The sequence below is a fragment of the Apteryx rowi genome, unplaced genomic scaffold (assembly GCF_003343035.1).
Source record: "Apteryx rowi isolate R43461 unplaced genomic scaffold, aptRow1 scaffold_17, whole genome shotgun sequence".
Classification (NCBI taxonomy): Eukaryota; Metazoa; Chordata; class Aves; order Apterygiformes; family Apterygidae; genus Apteryx; species Apteryx rowi.
This window is the reverse complement of record NW_020447974.1, coordinates 4,738,812-4,754,728: the sequence shown is the minus strand read 5'-3', so window position 1 is coordinate 4,754,728 and position 15,917 is coordinate 4,738,812. Positions and strand designations below refer to the sequence as shown.

Below are 15,917 nucleotides of genomic sequence, written 5' to 3'. Positions count from 1 at the left end.
AGCGGCAGCGTCCAATCGCCAGCTAGAGCGGTCTCCGTGGCGACGGTCAACTCTGGGCGGCCTCGGCGCGTGGGGCCCGCGGCGATGGCCGCCTACAGCCCCGGGGTGCGCGTCGGCAACTGGAGCGAGGACGCGGCGCTGGCGGAGGTGGGCGCCGGCCCCGGCCGGCCTGGGCAGCCGAGGCGATCCGAGCCGAGTCTCCCCTTTCCTCCCCTCCCGCCCCCCTCACGGCCCTTCCCCTCGGTGTCTGAACTCAGGGCAAACCTGACCTTGCCGGCGCTGGCTAACACGTCTACCCCCTCTCGTCCGCGAGCAGGAGCTCCTGGAGGACTTTCGGCGAAGGAGGGAGCGCGGAGAACTTTTAATACAGAAGTCCAGGAAACTTCAAGATAATCTCTTAAGGAAGGTAACTTCATAAAGAAGCTGCTGACAGTTCGGTGTGGCTGCACAGCGGTTTATTGGTGTTCTTTATGCATCACCAACGCTGTGGTTTAGCATTTTATATACTCAGCTACTTCTGATTCAAAGTTCAAATAATTCTATATTAATAGATATATTCAAATAATTCTATATGAAATTACGTATATTTTAAATTAGGTGAAGCTGTCCCTGCCTAAGGATGGATTTGTGCATTTTGGGGACACTGTGATGCTTCTGAGCCCCGATAACAAGAAATCCTCGATGGAGAATTACCCCGGAGTGTGCGGCAAGCTGGCACTGGCCGTTGATCTCGATGAGATCGCCATGTTCTCGGCTGAATCTCTGCAAGCTCCCTGTGGAGTTAGTGCAGTCAAAACCATGGACCCTGTTGGTCGAAATACTTTTTGTATCTTAAGGTTTGGTACCTTATTTGGAGTTGTGCTTAATTATTATGTTAGATTTCAATACCTTATTTTGAGAAATATGGAGTTTGCTAATATACAAAAGATTTTGAGTGAGATTAATCTGTTGAAGACCGATTCTTTAACCCGAGTTATGCATTAAGCCTGGTTCTCTTCTGCATATTACTGTGCGTAACTCCAAGGAAGTTGCAATGACATCAGTACAGAGCTGGTGTGAAAGCAGAATACAGTTCACTGTATCTTTTGGTAAGCTCTGCGGCTGTTTTTAATACAGTTATATTTCAGCTGTAGAAACAAAACATGTCCAAATATCACTTAGATATGAGGACTACTTAAATATTCCTTAAATATGTAGTTCCCATAATTCCTTAAATATTTAAATATGTTTGACTCCTGCAAATAAGGACTCTGAAACAAAAATTGGTATCATTGCTTTTGCTGTACATGGAGTGTACAGTGCTTCTGCTGTCCTAAAAAACCAAACAGCATATCTCTCTGAAAGACACCTTTAATTCCAGCTGTTTGGGTAGCAAAACCAGAATAACAGGGTCTTGCTCAATGACAGAAAGCTCTACGTGAATGCATATATTTAACAATAATAACAGTGCTGAAGAGTACAAGCTGACCCTGATTCAGCAAAACACTGAGTTAGCCCTAATAAAGAATTTTGATGCCAAGAGCACAATTTAGGCTTTGTAGAACTGCAGCCAAAATGCCATGAAGTCTCTCATTGACTACACAATTCCTCAGCTACACAGGTTTTGACTCTGAATATACCCAGAGCAGACTGGCACATAATTTGGTGATTCTTTAATATAAAATGCAGAAATCATTCTGGAAGTAGGCATGTACCAGCATTCAYGTTCATGTAAGGAACCAAATTACTAAATATCCATTACATATATTAATAACAACATACATTAAGTTACAGGGAATCACTGTTCTCCTTTTAGTCTGTGATTTTTCAGATGCATGTATTAAGTATGTTTTTTCAGGGTGACTCAGTGCTGAATTCCAAACAATTTTCCATTGGATGTTATTTTTCCAGCCTGTATGTTAATGAATGCATCTTAAAAAGTAATCAATACATCTGAATTTCTATTTTGTTAAACATTTTAACCGGTAAGTTACCTATGAAACATCTTTTCAGTTAACATACTTTATCTATTTTAAAAAGTAAACTTAATACGAAGTGGTGTCACAAGACCTAATTATAGACCTAGACACAAAAATGATCTGTAAAGTGATATATTTGAATTTCTCTTTTTTTCTTTTTTTTATTCTAACAGTGTTGATGGAGGTGCAATGGGTGAACCCGTTAGATTTGGGCAAAAATTTGGTCTTGGGGCAACAGGGGGGTTTTCTGATAAAATGGTAAGTCAATAAAGTTGTAAATGTAAATGGTAACATATACTGAGGGGATGCATTGAGTTACCATTTATCTAACCATTTCTATGGTGGTTCAACATCTTAACTTCACAGAACAGATTCAGGATCATACTTAAAATTATTCTGGGGTAATGCTGTGGCAGCTTCGCTGAAAAAGCTTTTTTTTTTTCTTTTTCCCCCTCTTGATGGTAATAACGTTAATGCTATAAACCTGCAACAAAGAAGAATTTCTTAGTGCTGCTAGGCCTTCTGCTTTTAACTCATCAGCCCCTAATAGAAAGGGGCTGAATGAAAGTGATCTTAACTCAGAAACCTGCTAAAAAAGACTTCAAACATGCTTTGTTGGTCTCTGCCCTGGATTTTGAAAACAGATGTAATCTGTTTGAAAACAGATCCTAATATTGATCTTAATGTAGTTCATCCTCCTCACTGAAGAAACAGTATGAAGAAGTAAACGTGAGGAAAGATAGGGAAGAAAGAGTAACCGAGGGAGACAAAAATGAGGAAGAGAAGTGATAATAAATGAAGTGGCTGAAGGCCAGGTATTTGGCCCAGTTTAACTTCCCTTTTTATACCATTCTTTAATGTTATAAATTCCCGTTGGGAATTCCCTTATAGAAAACAATTTGAAAACTATTTAATGTATTTTGCCCTTTAGTCTAAAATACTGAATTTCACTTTTTATAGCCTTGGCCACCCTTCCCTCCTGCTATATATTCCTTATTTACATACTGTTATTTTCATTTATTTACATATATTCAACTGCATTACGAATGCTTGTAAAATATGTATATTATATTACCCGTGTATCTAACATACAAAAGCTGCCTTATTCTTGGTAGCATAACAAGGCACAAGCACCTTAAAATGATAAAAACTATTTTTTGTGCATTGTTCCTTTATTTAGTTGTCTCTATTCAAGATAAACATACATCCAAATCATAATCCTGTCTTATCATTAAATAGCTTAAAGCAGTGGGGATTTTTGTCCTGACCTTTCATGATAAGCAAAACCTATTTAGAAAGTTTATGCAACTTCCCTAAGATCAGGTGTACAAGCCAAGAGGGCTATCAGCAAAATGATGGGAAAAGGGAGATTGAAGGAAAAAAAAAAAAGAAAAAAGAAAAGAAAAAAAGAAAGGAAATTAAAAATATCTCATCAAACACTAAAAAAATCCGTCATTACAGGAAGAGAGATTTTTAAAACTTTAAATGAATCCAAAATGACAAGATGTCATTTCTTGTGAAGAAAAAGCTATATTCTCTGTATGAAATAACATCTTATTTTATCGTTCAGAGGTAGCAGATTTCTGTTAAATGTTAACTTTGTTTCTCTTCATAAGTTAGAAGAAAAGAAGATATTGCATGTTGTGTACGCACTTGGAATAAATCACCACAAGTATGATAAAATTTTCCCTCTCATCAGCTACTTTGATGAGAGCAAATCTTTGGAATGTAAATTCAATTATAAATTAGGATTCACTGGCTTAGTTTGAGGAAAAGCTACTTCATGAGTTTATCAACCATATGAAATCTAAGTTAGAATTTTTGAATGTATAACTTGATTTCGACAGATTGATTTTTCACAAGCAAAGAGACAATTTTTTGTGCTGAAATTTTTTTAATCACCTATATTRTTTATACTTATACTTTCCTTAATGTTTCTGTTTACAGTTATATCTAGCAAGTGACCATAAATCATTTCTGAGATTCGCTAAAAAATCTTACCTTCAGCAAGTATTTTTGACAGATGAACTTTCCTATTTGACTCGCTGGCATGCAGCATTCCTGGATCCACAGCTGCGTCTTGAATATGAAGGATTTCCAGTTCCTGTAAGAAATTAAAACTAGAAAATGTTATGAGGATTTAATTAAAACCACAGACTGACTCTTTAAAGGAAACTTGTGTCCATTTTATTCACATCTTTCTCTATGTAAAATCTGAATTGTAATTTTAGGAAGGAGGAGAGTGAAGGAATAATCTGTTTAAATAGGGAATCTGGATATACACCTGTTGGGTTCTGGTGCTCATTTTGCCATTGATGCTCAGTTTTTCTGACCAGAATTTTCAAAGGTGGACATTTACTTTGGACGTCACATGTTTTGAGGATRCAGCACCTGGAATATGAATTTCAGGACTTCTGAGCACTCAGAATTTCATTTGCACTGATAGGCACTGTGATTGCTTAAGACTTCTTTAAATTAAATTTAAAACTCTTAAAAAAATCAAGGCACTGGAATAAGTGGCTGCTTTTTCAAATGTGGTGGGTTTTTTTTAACCTTTTGTAAATACATTAAACAGATGTAGTATTTTCCTGTTCTACATTGCTGCTAGGCTCTCTGTAGTGCTGTGTGCATAGCAAAATATCACAGTTATAACTGTTCCTCTACAACCTTGAATTGTGACTCATATAAATGAACCAGCTAATATACACATTCAAAATTAGGTAGTTGTCAAAGACAATATTTTTTGTTCACAGTGGTAGTAAATGGGGTTACTAAAGATTAATTCTGTTATACTTAAAAATTGTAAATTTGTAAAATATAAAGTTCTAGACTGTGTCACAAAACCATCTGGATCTCTCATCTGGCAAATATCCTGTGTAAGAGAAACAACCTTGATGGCACAGGCCACTGGAAAGACTCTTCACTGCTTGATTGATTTTATTTTTTTATTTTTTTTCTCCSCTCCTTCTAGTGCCCAGCACAAGGGAGTAGAATGGAATGCATTGGACAGGAGAACGTGTCTGATCAGAGGGCTAAGCATTTCCTAGTCTGAGCTGTTAGGACAGTTTTGTTGAGAACCGAAAAGATGTAAAATACCACACTATCAATGCACAGCAGTCTCAGAGCAATAAAGAGGAGTGCAGACTTACATTAAGGCTGCTGATTATGTAGTAAATATTATTATGTAGTAAATAAAAGCATTTAATTTGAGTAAAAATAGTTAACATTGCACTTAATGTCTGTCACATAGCTTTTCTTGTTTGTTTTTTTTCCCCCCCAGGCAAACTCTAACATTATTATTACTCATTGCCATACTAATCGGAGCTTGGCTGTTCCAAGGAACTTTTGGATACGGTAAGAATAATTTATAATGGATGGGGATGTGCATAATGATGTGCCARCTCAATACATCAAGAATTACTCTAAGAAACAAGATGGTTGCTTTAGGCACACACTGAGGAAATGAAAAAGAAGGCAGAATGCACATTTTCCTTTCCCCCATTTTATTATCGGACTGTAGTGTGTGCCATCTTGATCATGCAGATAATCAGCTCGGTTTCATTCATATTTTTTCTTTATAATTCATGTCACATCATGTTTCCAGCCTTCCCTGTTTTCTTGATCATTCTCTCTTTGAATATCTTGAGCAATTAAAATTATTTCTTGAAGACAAAATAGGATGCTAAGAAGTGTAATGAGTAAGAGAACTAAATAAAAACATAGTGCACAAAACTGTATGCTGCTTTTGTCCACATGAATCTCACAATAAACTAAAGTTATACCAACAATTCAAGTTAATATACACACGTTGAATTAGAGTTGACTAAGCATTGTTATGGAATATACCAATTGCTTCCCATTAAATTCTGAGCAAGATTCCATTGAGAATTTGTATCAGGTATTTGAGGCTGAAACAAGGTCTGGTAGATTAAAGTTGAAATGGTTAAGTAGGCACAATTTTCCTCAGTCAGAAAGAGTAGTGACCTAAAAGGATGCATAGAATCTATTCAACTTGCACATACTGAGTCAGTGTATCAGTGCCTTATGCCAATAGGGCTTCTTTGGCTTTGGATCTAGAAAGGCAGCATTTCCTTTGATTTCAAATTTCTAAATTCTTAATAAGAAATAAAGTGGGATGTCGTTGTGAGTGTTTCTGTTAAGGGTCTGATATTTGAAAGTGCATGGTGATGTCTCTGAACAAAGCATGGAGAAAAACAAGCATGAGAAAACCTTGAGTGACTTGCAGATAATGCAGACTTGCTGAATTTTTGTGTATATTCATTCTCCCCCCTCCCCTTTTCTTTTTTTGACTTTACAGATCTTATTTTGGGATGGAATATGAAGTAGTTTGTCACACCTATCTGAACTCCCATAAAGCTGAAGAAGATAAGAATTACTGGGTAATAGTTACAGGAAATCCCAGTGATGAGGAAAGTACTATGATTGATAGACCCGACCCTCTCTCAGGGGGGATCAGAGAGAAGAATGAGTTTCATGAAGAGACACAGAATATAAAAATCTCAGRTTAGAACCTACAAAGGTTGATGAGATTGATTCCTGTTTTTTCTGTTTAATTCTAGAGATGTTTATTTTAAAAACAGAAATGAAAGTCTACCCTTAGTAATATAACATAATCTCATTAACTCATTAGGGTTGTATAGTGGGCAGAAATTGTCTAATAAAATTAGATGAATCATGCACAATCTCAAAAATCCATGAATCAAGAAGGGCTCATTTTCCCTTTCTCACGTTCACTGATGCCAAAAGATGTCAGAATCCAGTAAATCTAATATATTTGCAATAAATTACTGGCCTTCAGAGGTATTTAGCCAATTCTTCCAAAACTAAACCCATATCTCCTTTTTTAAAAGCATGAGTGTACACTAAAAAGCAGAATCATGCCAGCTGTCATGGGATACTTTGACATTTATAGGTCATCTGAGAGAACGYTGGTTGTTGAGCTTGCTCCATGATATATCTAGCACAATGTTACCAATTAAAAAATCACAAGTGAGGTCTCAATATTTCAAAATTGGCTTCAGATTCATGAGAATTAAAATAAAGGTATAAATTGAGTTTCTTTACCTTTGTCCATGTGTTCTAAACTTTTAAGTGCTAAGTACTCCATACACTTGACCAWGGTGATGTAGACTAAGAACTTTTGACAACCTTTTCCATAGTCACAAAGCTTGCATAACCATGCTCCGTTTGCCTCCCACCCTCAGAATTTTTCAATCCATAATAGTTTCAACCAAGTTTGACAGCAAGGTAGAATTCTCAAAGAAAACAAAGCTCCTACAAGTTTCATGAAAATACATGCCGAGGTAGAAGAGGAATGAGAGACCCTGTAAGTCCAATAAGGAAAAGATTGTAGTCCATGTTCATACCTAGTTAGAGACCAGAGAATCCACAGGAAAGAAAATTATTATAAATGGCCCAAGCATGGGAATAGTTTCAGCTGGAACTTGCATTTTCTTAAACACCAAAATCAGTCAAGCATGAGACACAAAGACAGGAAAAACAGATACCATTACTTTATAGAGCTACCTGTCTTAATATGGAAGCTGAAACTGCATCACAAGGAATATTCTTGAGGTATAGCATTCTATTATATTCCTTTAGTAAAATTGCACCTATCTCTGTTCCATTTCTTACTGTATCATCACTGTAAAGGAACAGCAGGCTGTTTGTGCACATCAAGTTAAGTAAGGGAATTTCTAAGTAAAATACTACACAAATCTCCATTCTCACAAAGGATTTCAAAGATCTTAAATGTTTATAAAGGTCAAACAAAACTTTTTAAGTTTTACTGAAACAAAAATACTAAACTTTCACAAAGGAAGGGACTGATCCAAACATTTGATGACTTCAAACTCTGTCCCAGATAGACTACCTGTTTCAAACCCACTGGCAAGACTTTAAAAGTATTTGCCTTTACTGAATATAAATGAATTCAGCAGGCTGCAGAATGATGTAACTAGTACTTGGCCTGTAGGGTCTCAGAGCAGGAGACAGATTACAGTTCTATGAGACACAGCTTTACTGTGGAGGAATCACAGAAGACAATTTTTGAGTCACGCTCTCAGTGTGTGAGCTTTGATAGATGTGTTATTGATGGGGTTATGCTATTTGGAATCCAGCAAATTTAACAGCCATTAGGTTAATTGTAAGAAGCAAGAAGAGGCCTTAAACCAAAACCACTGCTGAAACAAAGCTTCATGTGGATTCATGCAGGAATGAGAACTGTGTGGGCAGGGAGCTTGGCTGGCTAATGGTGCGCATAGGAGTGTTTGCGTGTATGTGTGGGTGTGGGGGGAGAGAAGCAAAACAAGTTTTGTACAGTCTTAGAACAAAACCAGAGATGAACAGGTACCTAAACGAGTGCAGAAAGAGACAGGTGCTGCTTAAACGTGGCTTGGAGCCTCTCGGGTGTTTTTTTGATCATTCTACAATTGAGGGAAATAAACAGGATTGTTGGAAAAATGCTGGGTTATTTTGCTKTTGGAAAATAAACAGGACTGTATAAACAACTCCTAATTCCATTATCCATTTTCCTTCTTAAGTAATACAGTTCTATGATTTCAGATTTGTGCATAGCTTCTTATGGCACATAATACATGTCTATAATTCAGTTGATTCATGATGTTAAATACAGATATTGATCTGTTAACCGGTTTTTCTTTTAAAATATGTTTTTTGGCAGTTCTTAATATTGTCCACAAGATGGCACCAGTTTTTCTAAGGAGAACAATTATTGCCCCATATGTAAAATAGCCTGAAATGTTTAAATCCAAATGAATCCCCAATACAATGCCACAAAAGCTAACCATATTAGATCAGCCTTGAATTCTGGACCAGGAAATGTGATTAATACTTTATCCTGTTTCTGGAAAATAAAACTAAGTTAAGTAACAAAGGTAGATAGAAAAATATGTAACATTGCATACAATCAATTTCTTAAACAAAATTAACTGGAATATTTATTAATTTGTAATCAAAACATATTTGGAGGAAATTATCTTTATAACCTTTTTCTTTCATTTTCTATGTAAAGAAACAAAACCTATTTGGCAAATGGTGCATGTATTTTATAGGGATACTGTTATTACTTACTCCAACTTGTAGAGATTAAAATTCTGCATGTTTTCACAACATAATAGATGTACACAGTTCTTAGATTTTGTACATAATAAACCAGACAAACTCAGGCTGCATGAGTGCACTGCAATGTTCTTAATTTGATCATTGTGGATGTTTATTGGTAAAACACAAGATTTAATATAAGGAATTATGGGAGTGAATATTAGCTCAGAACCTGAACAGTCCTGCTACTGCCACTTAGAGACACAATGTGATTTAATGGATAGGGTAATGGAGAACTGAATCATGCTCCAGACCTGACTGTTGTGCAACTGTGGGCAGGCGCTATATTTTGCTTGTCCCAGTTTTGCAGTCTGTGAAACATGGACAGCAGTGCTTGCCTCTTTTGCAAAGCACTTTGAGATATATCAATGAAAAGCAAGATAATATATTAAGAAAGCTTTTAATGCATCATCCAAATTAGACCCAATAAGAATATGTCCACAAAGTATGTTGTGGTCAGATAAAACTCACTTTGCCTCCATTTCAGGCAGCTCAAAAGCTGTTAGCATGAAGTTGATCCTGAGTTATTAGTCCTTGCTGAGGGACAGTGCGGAATTAGTTCAGATTCAATGCTATGCTAATATAGCTTTTCGTAAGTCTGAGGGACAGACAGAACTCGCTTGCATATGCACGTATTATACTGCGTAGACATAAGCAGCACAGTATTGTAGTCAAAAAGAGGTATGGAGAATTCAAAGAATCAGCAAAGAAAGGCATCATCCTCTTAGTTTAGCTAACACAGAAGTAATGCCGGAAAATGAAAATCCAGCTTTACATCTGCCTTTTCACTTTCTCTCTCTTTTGCATGCTCCCCCAACTTACATTTCACATCACCTCTCTTCTCCTCTGCCATGTCTTCTAGCCCRAAGTTACTGATTTGCAATGGTTATGAAGTGCTCTGCTGGCACTTAGCACAAATCCCTGGCCCCTCACTCCAATCACGACGGTATCTTCAGAGGCTGCTTTCCTGTCAGTGATTGGCATGAGGAATTGTTTTGGCTCAGCCAGCTGATCAGAGGAGGAGACCATAAGCAGAATTAGTAACTGGGTAAGACATCTGAAAAAAAAGCACAGAGAACATTATGATAGGAAATTCCACACAGCAGTGGAAGAAAATATTTAAGCGCTGGAAAATTTGGTGGAGTTGGCAGGTAAGAGAGTGATTTTGATAACATCTGTGCCCATTCACCTTAAGTTAATATTGCACATCTGTTGTAATTTGGGGGAGGGGGGGTTCTTTAAGACCAAGCTGTTGCCTTAGAAAGATATGAAATGCAAAATACATCAAATACAAGTGGAAATTAGGAAATCTCTATGTCATTTTGTCAGCTACACCTCCAGTTCTGCTCCGTTTTAGGCTCTGTCCCAGCTCTTGCCTCCATTGTCTGCCTCACCTGCCCCTCCGTAGTTTCTTTGCCCCTATATAGTGTATGGAGGGACAAACCACACCCTACTAGCTCCCTTCTTCATGCCGTTTGGCTTCATCCTGGAAGCAGTAAAAGGGAATCTAATCTCCAGTACTGCATTCCCTTAGGCAAGAGGAGTGGAAAGAGCTGTCACCTTGCTGGATGCGTGCTATTTCTGCAGGAATATGAGCAGCCCTAATATGCCAACTACCTGATTTGCATGATAGGTGCAGGCCTGCTCCTAGCGAGAGGGACACCTTGCCATAAAGATAAAGGGAAAGAGAGACTCCCATTTTATTTGAGAGTCAACTGTGCATATGGAAGGTATGTGATGAAGCAACTGGCACTTGGCTTTCTTAATTTTTTCCCCTGRTAGGCTCACACAAGGCAACATCTTTTATGCCAGAGAACAGAATTGTCAGTACTGCACTAGAAAGCACTGTCAAAACAGAGTCCTTCCAGAAGTTTCCGTATCTTTTGGCAGGGGAGAACACTAAGTACAGTGGAAGAGGCACAAACATTAAAAAATGCCTGATAACATTAATACCCACATTTGCTGAKGAAATTAATTCGTGCACAAGCATCTCTGTTCTGGATACATGTGAGAAGCTCAGAGAGCTTATTTCCAACATCTGTTAAATGCTGCTTCATACAGTAAGTCAAAACAAAACTAAACAGACCATCCAGTCACAGGCCGGCTAGTATATGTGTTTCTATAATGCTGGCCTTGTTTTAATTATAGGCTCCTTGGGACAGGGACCATATCTTCATCTTTTTTCCAAATGCAAACAATTACAGCAGAGATGTTCAGCAAGTAATAGCCTAAAGCTGTTATTGAAAGTAGTCGCAAGATGACAGGAATCCAAGCAGACCTGGTGCAAATAACCAGAGAGGTAGGCAAATGAAATTCATGCATAGAACAGCGCCAACTAGTAAACTCTCAGTGTGGGGTATGAAGATGCAGCTGCCCAAGCAATTCTGACCTTAATAGGAGCTGCTAGAAGAGCCCACAAACCACAGTGCAGTCCCTGTGGGTCTGACAAACCCACAGAGCGGAGAAGAATTATACACAGCAGTATTTATTTTTATATACATATTTAGTTTTTAATTATATAGTATAACATTTAAAAATACCTACCCAGCTTTTAGCATAAGTCCCATTTCCAAAAGTGACACCAGTCTTGAGAAACTGAAGAGCTGTTTCTGCAGCTTGTTCATGTTAACACTGTTAGGAGCTAGGTGGTACACCTCCTCGAAGATCTGGGTCTAACTATGAAAATCGCTTTTGAAAATGGCATTTAGCTGTTTCTGAAAATGTAACTTGTACTATTTATAAAAACATTGAATCCCTAAGCAAAATGAAAGCAAGGAACTAGTAAATAAGCAAAGTACTGAATTAAGGCTTGGGTTATCTTTCCTTTATAAAAGATATTTAACAAAACTCTTAAAACTTCTAAAACACTATTCAGCATGGATTATTGTTATAGGGCCTCTAAAAGATTAAACACAGCAATTTGTGAAATCCACATCAGACAGCAGTCTCTGTCCTTCCTTCCTGGTTTCCTACCACTCCTCCTGTTTGGGCTTTCTGCCTCTTCCATATCCTGAAGAAACAACTGAGCAGTTGTTTGGGGAAAAGTTTAAGGTTCATCAGCTTTTCCGGTCTTTTTGCTGACAATTTTGGCAGCATCAGTTTAGCCAGAACACCCAAGATGTACTAAAGCCTTGCAGGGAGTTTAAATGACCATGAAAAGAGGCATATTTTGGCATATACACACACACACACTTATACACACACACTTATACACACATGAGGCACTTTAACGCTGACACAGCAGTAACATGGAAGAATACATATATAGTTCAGTGCATGCAGGAGAACAATCTTTCATCATCCGTAAAAATATTAACTGGTTTCTTCTGAAACCTTTTAAGAAGGGAATCCCAACTTTAGACTGTGACAAAGCAGATGAGGGTGGGTAGGAGAAAAAATGCCTGCATTTTCTTCACCTAGATTCTAACACTGCATGAACTAACCAGTTCTTCCAGTGTAATCTTGAGTGGTGGTGGGGATGCTCATACTGAAGTCCAATTATAAAGGGCTTCAGAGCATCACATGGTAACACAGAATAACAGTTTAGCTACAGTGACTGCTTCACTACACCCCCTTTCTTCTCCATCACCCTTCCCCAGTCACATTTTCTACCTCAGTACAATTCTGTCCCCAAAGCCAGCTGACCTCAGGTCCTACTCACAGCCTCACAGAGAAGGTAAGAAGTTTCCCARAGATGGGCGAACTTATGAGCTATGCTATTTCTTCCTCCTGAGCCAGTCAATGTGATAATTGTTATTGGAACACGCTGAGTAGGAAGACCTAGACCACTTTACTATGTGGTCAATAATTCCTTATTGCAAGAAAAGCAACTTTAATCTCAGTGGCATAAATTTTGTGATAAAGTCTTGATTTATTTTACTGTTTTTTTTCCTGAATTTGCTGCTGAAAGAGCAGAGCTTTTCAAAATCTTCTCATTGAAACACCAGCTTTGGATCAAACCAGAAATTCTGGCAAAAGTCACCATATTGCACAGGAATATTCATGGCCAACAAAATACCTGAAATCAAGAAAATCTTATTAATTTTGGCAGGGTTTTCTATTTTCAGTTCCTGTGGTACTAGCAAAAGGGTTTTTAGGAGTCCCAAATAGGTACAGTGGAATCCATCAGCACTCAGACTCTATCACAGAATGGGCAGCTTGAAAGGTAGATACAGAAGTGTCTCCCATCTTGTTGCCTAGAAAGGGGAAGCCCACCAGGGAAAAGGGGAAGATCTGACTGAAAATGCAAACCTTATAGACTTACCTCAGTTGAACCTGGCCTAGCAAGTTCCTGAAGAAAGCGGTCGCTGTAATGTCTGCGGTAAGCACTGAGACAAGCAGCAGGCGATGATGAAAGACCATCCAGTGGTTAGGTGGCCACAGAGCTGCATGGCACAACAAATTCCTGAGCATCCTCACTGTGAAGTAAAACATATCTTAAACCATTATTATTACAAAAATGGGGGTGGACTCATTTCCTATATACATGTCTATGGACATGGTAATTACTGCAGCTCAGGTGCAGGGCAGTAACTCTGTCTCTGTTTTTGCGGCCCTGCCTTAGATGGTGATCATAGTAGTAGGGGTAAAGAGTAAAGAGACTATCTAGGACAAAAATCCGCTATGTTTCAACTTTGTGTCCCTGATCACTGTTTCAAACAGAGTGAAAACTCCCTCCACTACCCCAGCTAATACAGTCTATTCCTCATTTGGCTACAAATTTATCGTGTGCCTTTCCGTACCTCATTTACCATATCTGTGCACAAGCATCCCTCCCTCTTAAATGGGAATAGCTCTTTTCTAAAGGAAGTCATTAAGACTTACTTTGCAGATGTCTACCAGGCTCTCATATAAACACCAAAGAAATGTTACAAAGAAAATGTTATGACTATTCATAAATGTGTTGGCATTCTAAAATTTACCGTAATACTTTTCTGCATATATTTGGTGTCAAATGGCACCAAATTTCACAGGTTTAATTAATAATACTATTTATACCTTCTGTCATGGCAAAAATGTTACCCTCYTCTGGATCTACTCTCTTTTCCCCACATTCCTTTTTCAGATACAAGTGATAATTTGTTTAAAAGGGGTCCACATAGCTATCTCAATAATTACAGTGCATGACCTTTGATACAACACAGTTTGTTGTTCTCACTGCTCATTGAAAATTTTGAAGCTTTCAGAAGTGTATGGTATTTCAATATTTTCCTCTGTCCCATGCTAATTAGTATCTAACTGGATATATCAACTGATTGTGCCATGTTAGGCGGTTAGGGAATTTTGTCCTGGAGTGCTAAATGATTTTAAACAGTATCACACTTTGGGACTAGTGAATGACTTCTACTGAACACCAGGCCTTGTGCGGCATTCTGAAACACCAACACAAATTCCTGCTTCCTATGAAATTAGCTTAACAAGGATTTGGGGAGTAACTGTTTGCACTGTGTAGTTGATGTGTGCGACCTTTTCATCTAAGCAATTATTTCTGAGAACAGAACATTCATTCATCACAAAAAGAATTGAGGCAAAGTTGATTTATACCGCACATTCAGCCTGTTACACCACACAACCATTAGCTGTTTGATTTTAGAGGTTAAGTGTTAAATAAAAGCTAACCAGTGGTGAAGGTTTTTTGGTCAGCTCATGTAACCTATAGCAATTTTTAGGTTTTCTGCAATAACACAAAGTTCATGTTGTAAACAAAGATGTTAATTCAGAATTGGTATAAATGGACAATAACAATTTTTCAAACATATTTGAAGTTAGTCCATGAGCAGAACATATTAACATGCTGGGGTAGGGCAAATTTTCTAAATGAACAGTGTAATTAAGCAAGGACAATTCTCCTGTGTAACTGTCATGAAGAGAGTATTCATCAGCTGGAGTTCTTTTGCCTGCAACATAACAGCATCCTTGGCTGGGACGGGCTTCCTGGGTGTGGGACGACGAAGCTGAAACTGCACTGAGAGACAATGAAGGGAGTTCTTAAGGAGCTCTGAAAATACATCCACGAAAACCAAATTGCAGAGCAAAAGAAGAACGTAAACTAAAGCTGTGCAGAATGTATTTAATTTTGCAGGACTATTTGTCCCTGGGAAGAATCCAAGCTCCTACATGTGAACAGAGGTAATTTTCCTTGTAGAAATAAACAATGATCATCTTTCCAACCTAGTTGTCAAGGATAGCCATAGTTACATTTTTCAATAACAGTCTATGAATTTTTCCTGTGCTCGCACTTTTCTCCTCTGTTGACCAAAGTTTTAAAAAGTTCATTTGAAAGACTGTTTTAGATATTAAAAAAAACCAAAACATTGCAACAGTTAGTAACAGTTTGCATCATATAATTCCTCTTACTGCAAAAAGATCCTGGTATGATAAATCCACTAGTTACGGAATAAAATGCGTCCTGGGTTTACATCTCAGAATTCATTAGATTGTGTAATGTTTACACATTGAGCACAAGCAGGGCAACACCTAAGAAGTTATAATTAATAGTTTCACTTAGGCAAAGAAAACTAACCATTAGTGAGGTGAATCTATTTTACCTGATTTTGCCAATTACTACATTACATTCTTCCAGTCCAGAAGAACAGTACTGCAAAATATGAATTGACCTCCCAAATGTGCAGGCTTTTGAAAAAAGCCCATCCTGCCAGTAAAGAACTGAACTGAAATGTAGCTCCCCAAATTGGTTACAGGAGCATTAACTGTTGCGGTAAGATTATCCACTCCACCCAAACCAGCACACTGCTGCTGTGCTAAATTGCACAGAACAGAATAAACATTCAAGAAAGTTCTAATTACCTTAATTGT

At 37.8% G+C, this 15,917-nt stretch overlaps 1 protein-coding gene across 1 annotated transcript; it reads left to right on the top strand.

The window, feature by feature from the left end:
* Positions 1-84: 84 nt before the first annotated feature.
* On the top strand, positions 85-6,487 carry CFAP161 (cilia and flagella associated protein 161). Its single transcript, XM_026060688.1, has 7 exons — positions 85-147; positions 314-406; positions 598-836; positions 2,132-2,216; positions 3,906-4,064; positions 5,239-5,312; positions 6,277-6,487. Exons 1-7 carry the CDS (start codon positions 85-87, stop codon positions 6,485-6,487), a joined length of 924 nt encoding a protein of 307 aa, XP_025916473.1.
* The last annotated feature ends 9,430 nt before the right edge of the window (positions 6,488-15,917 follow it).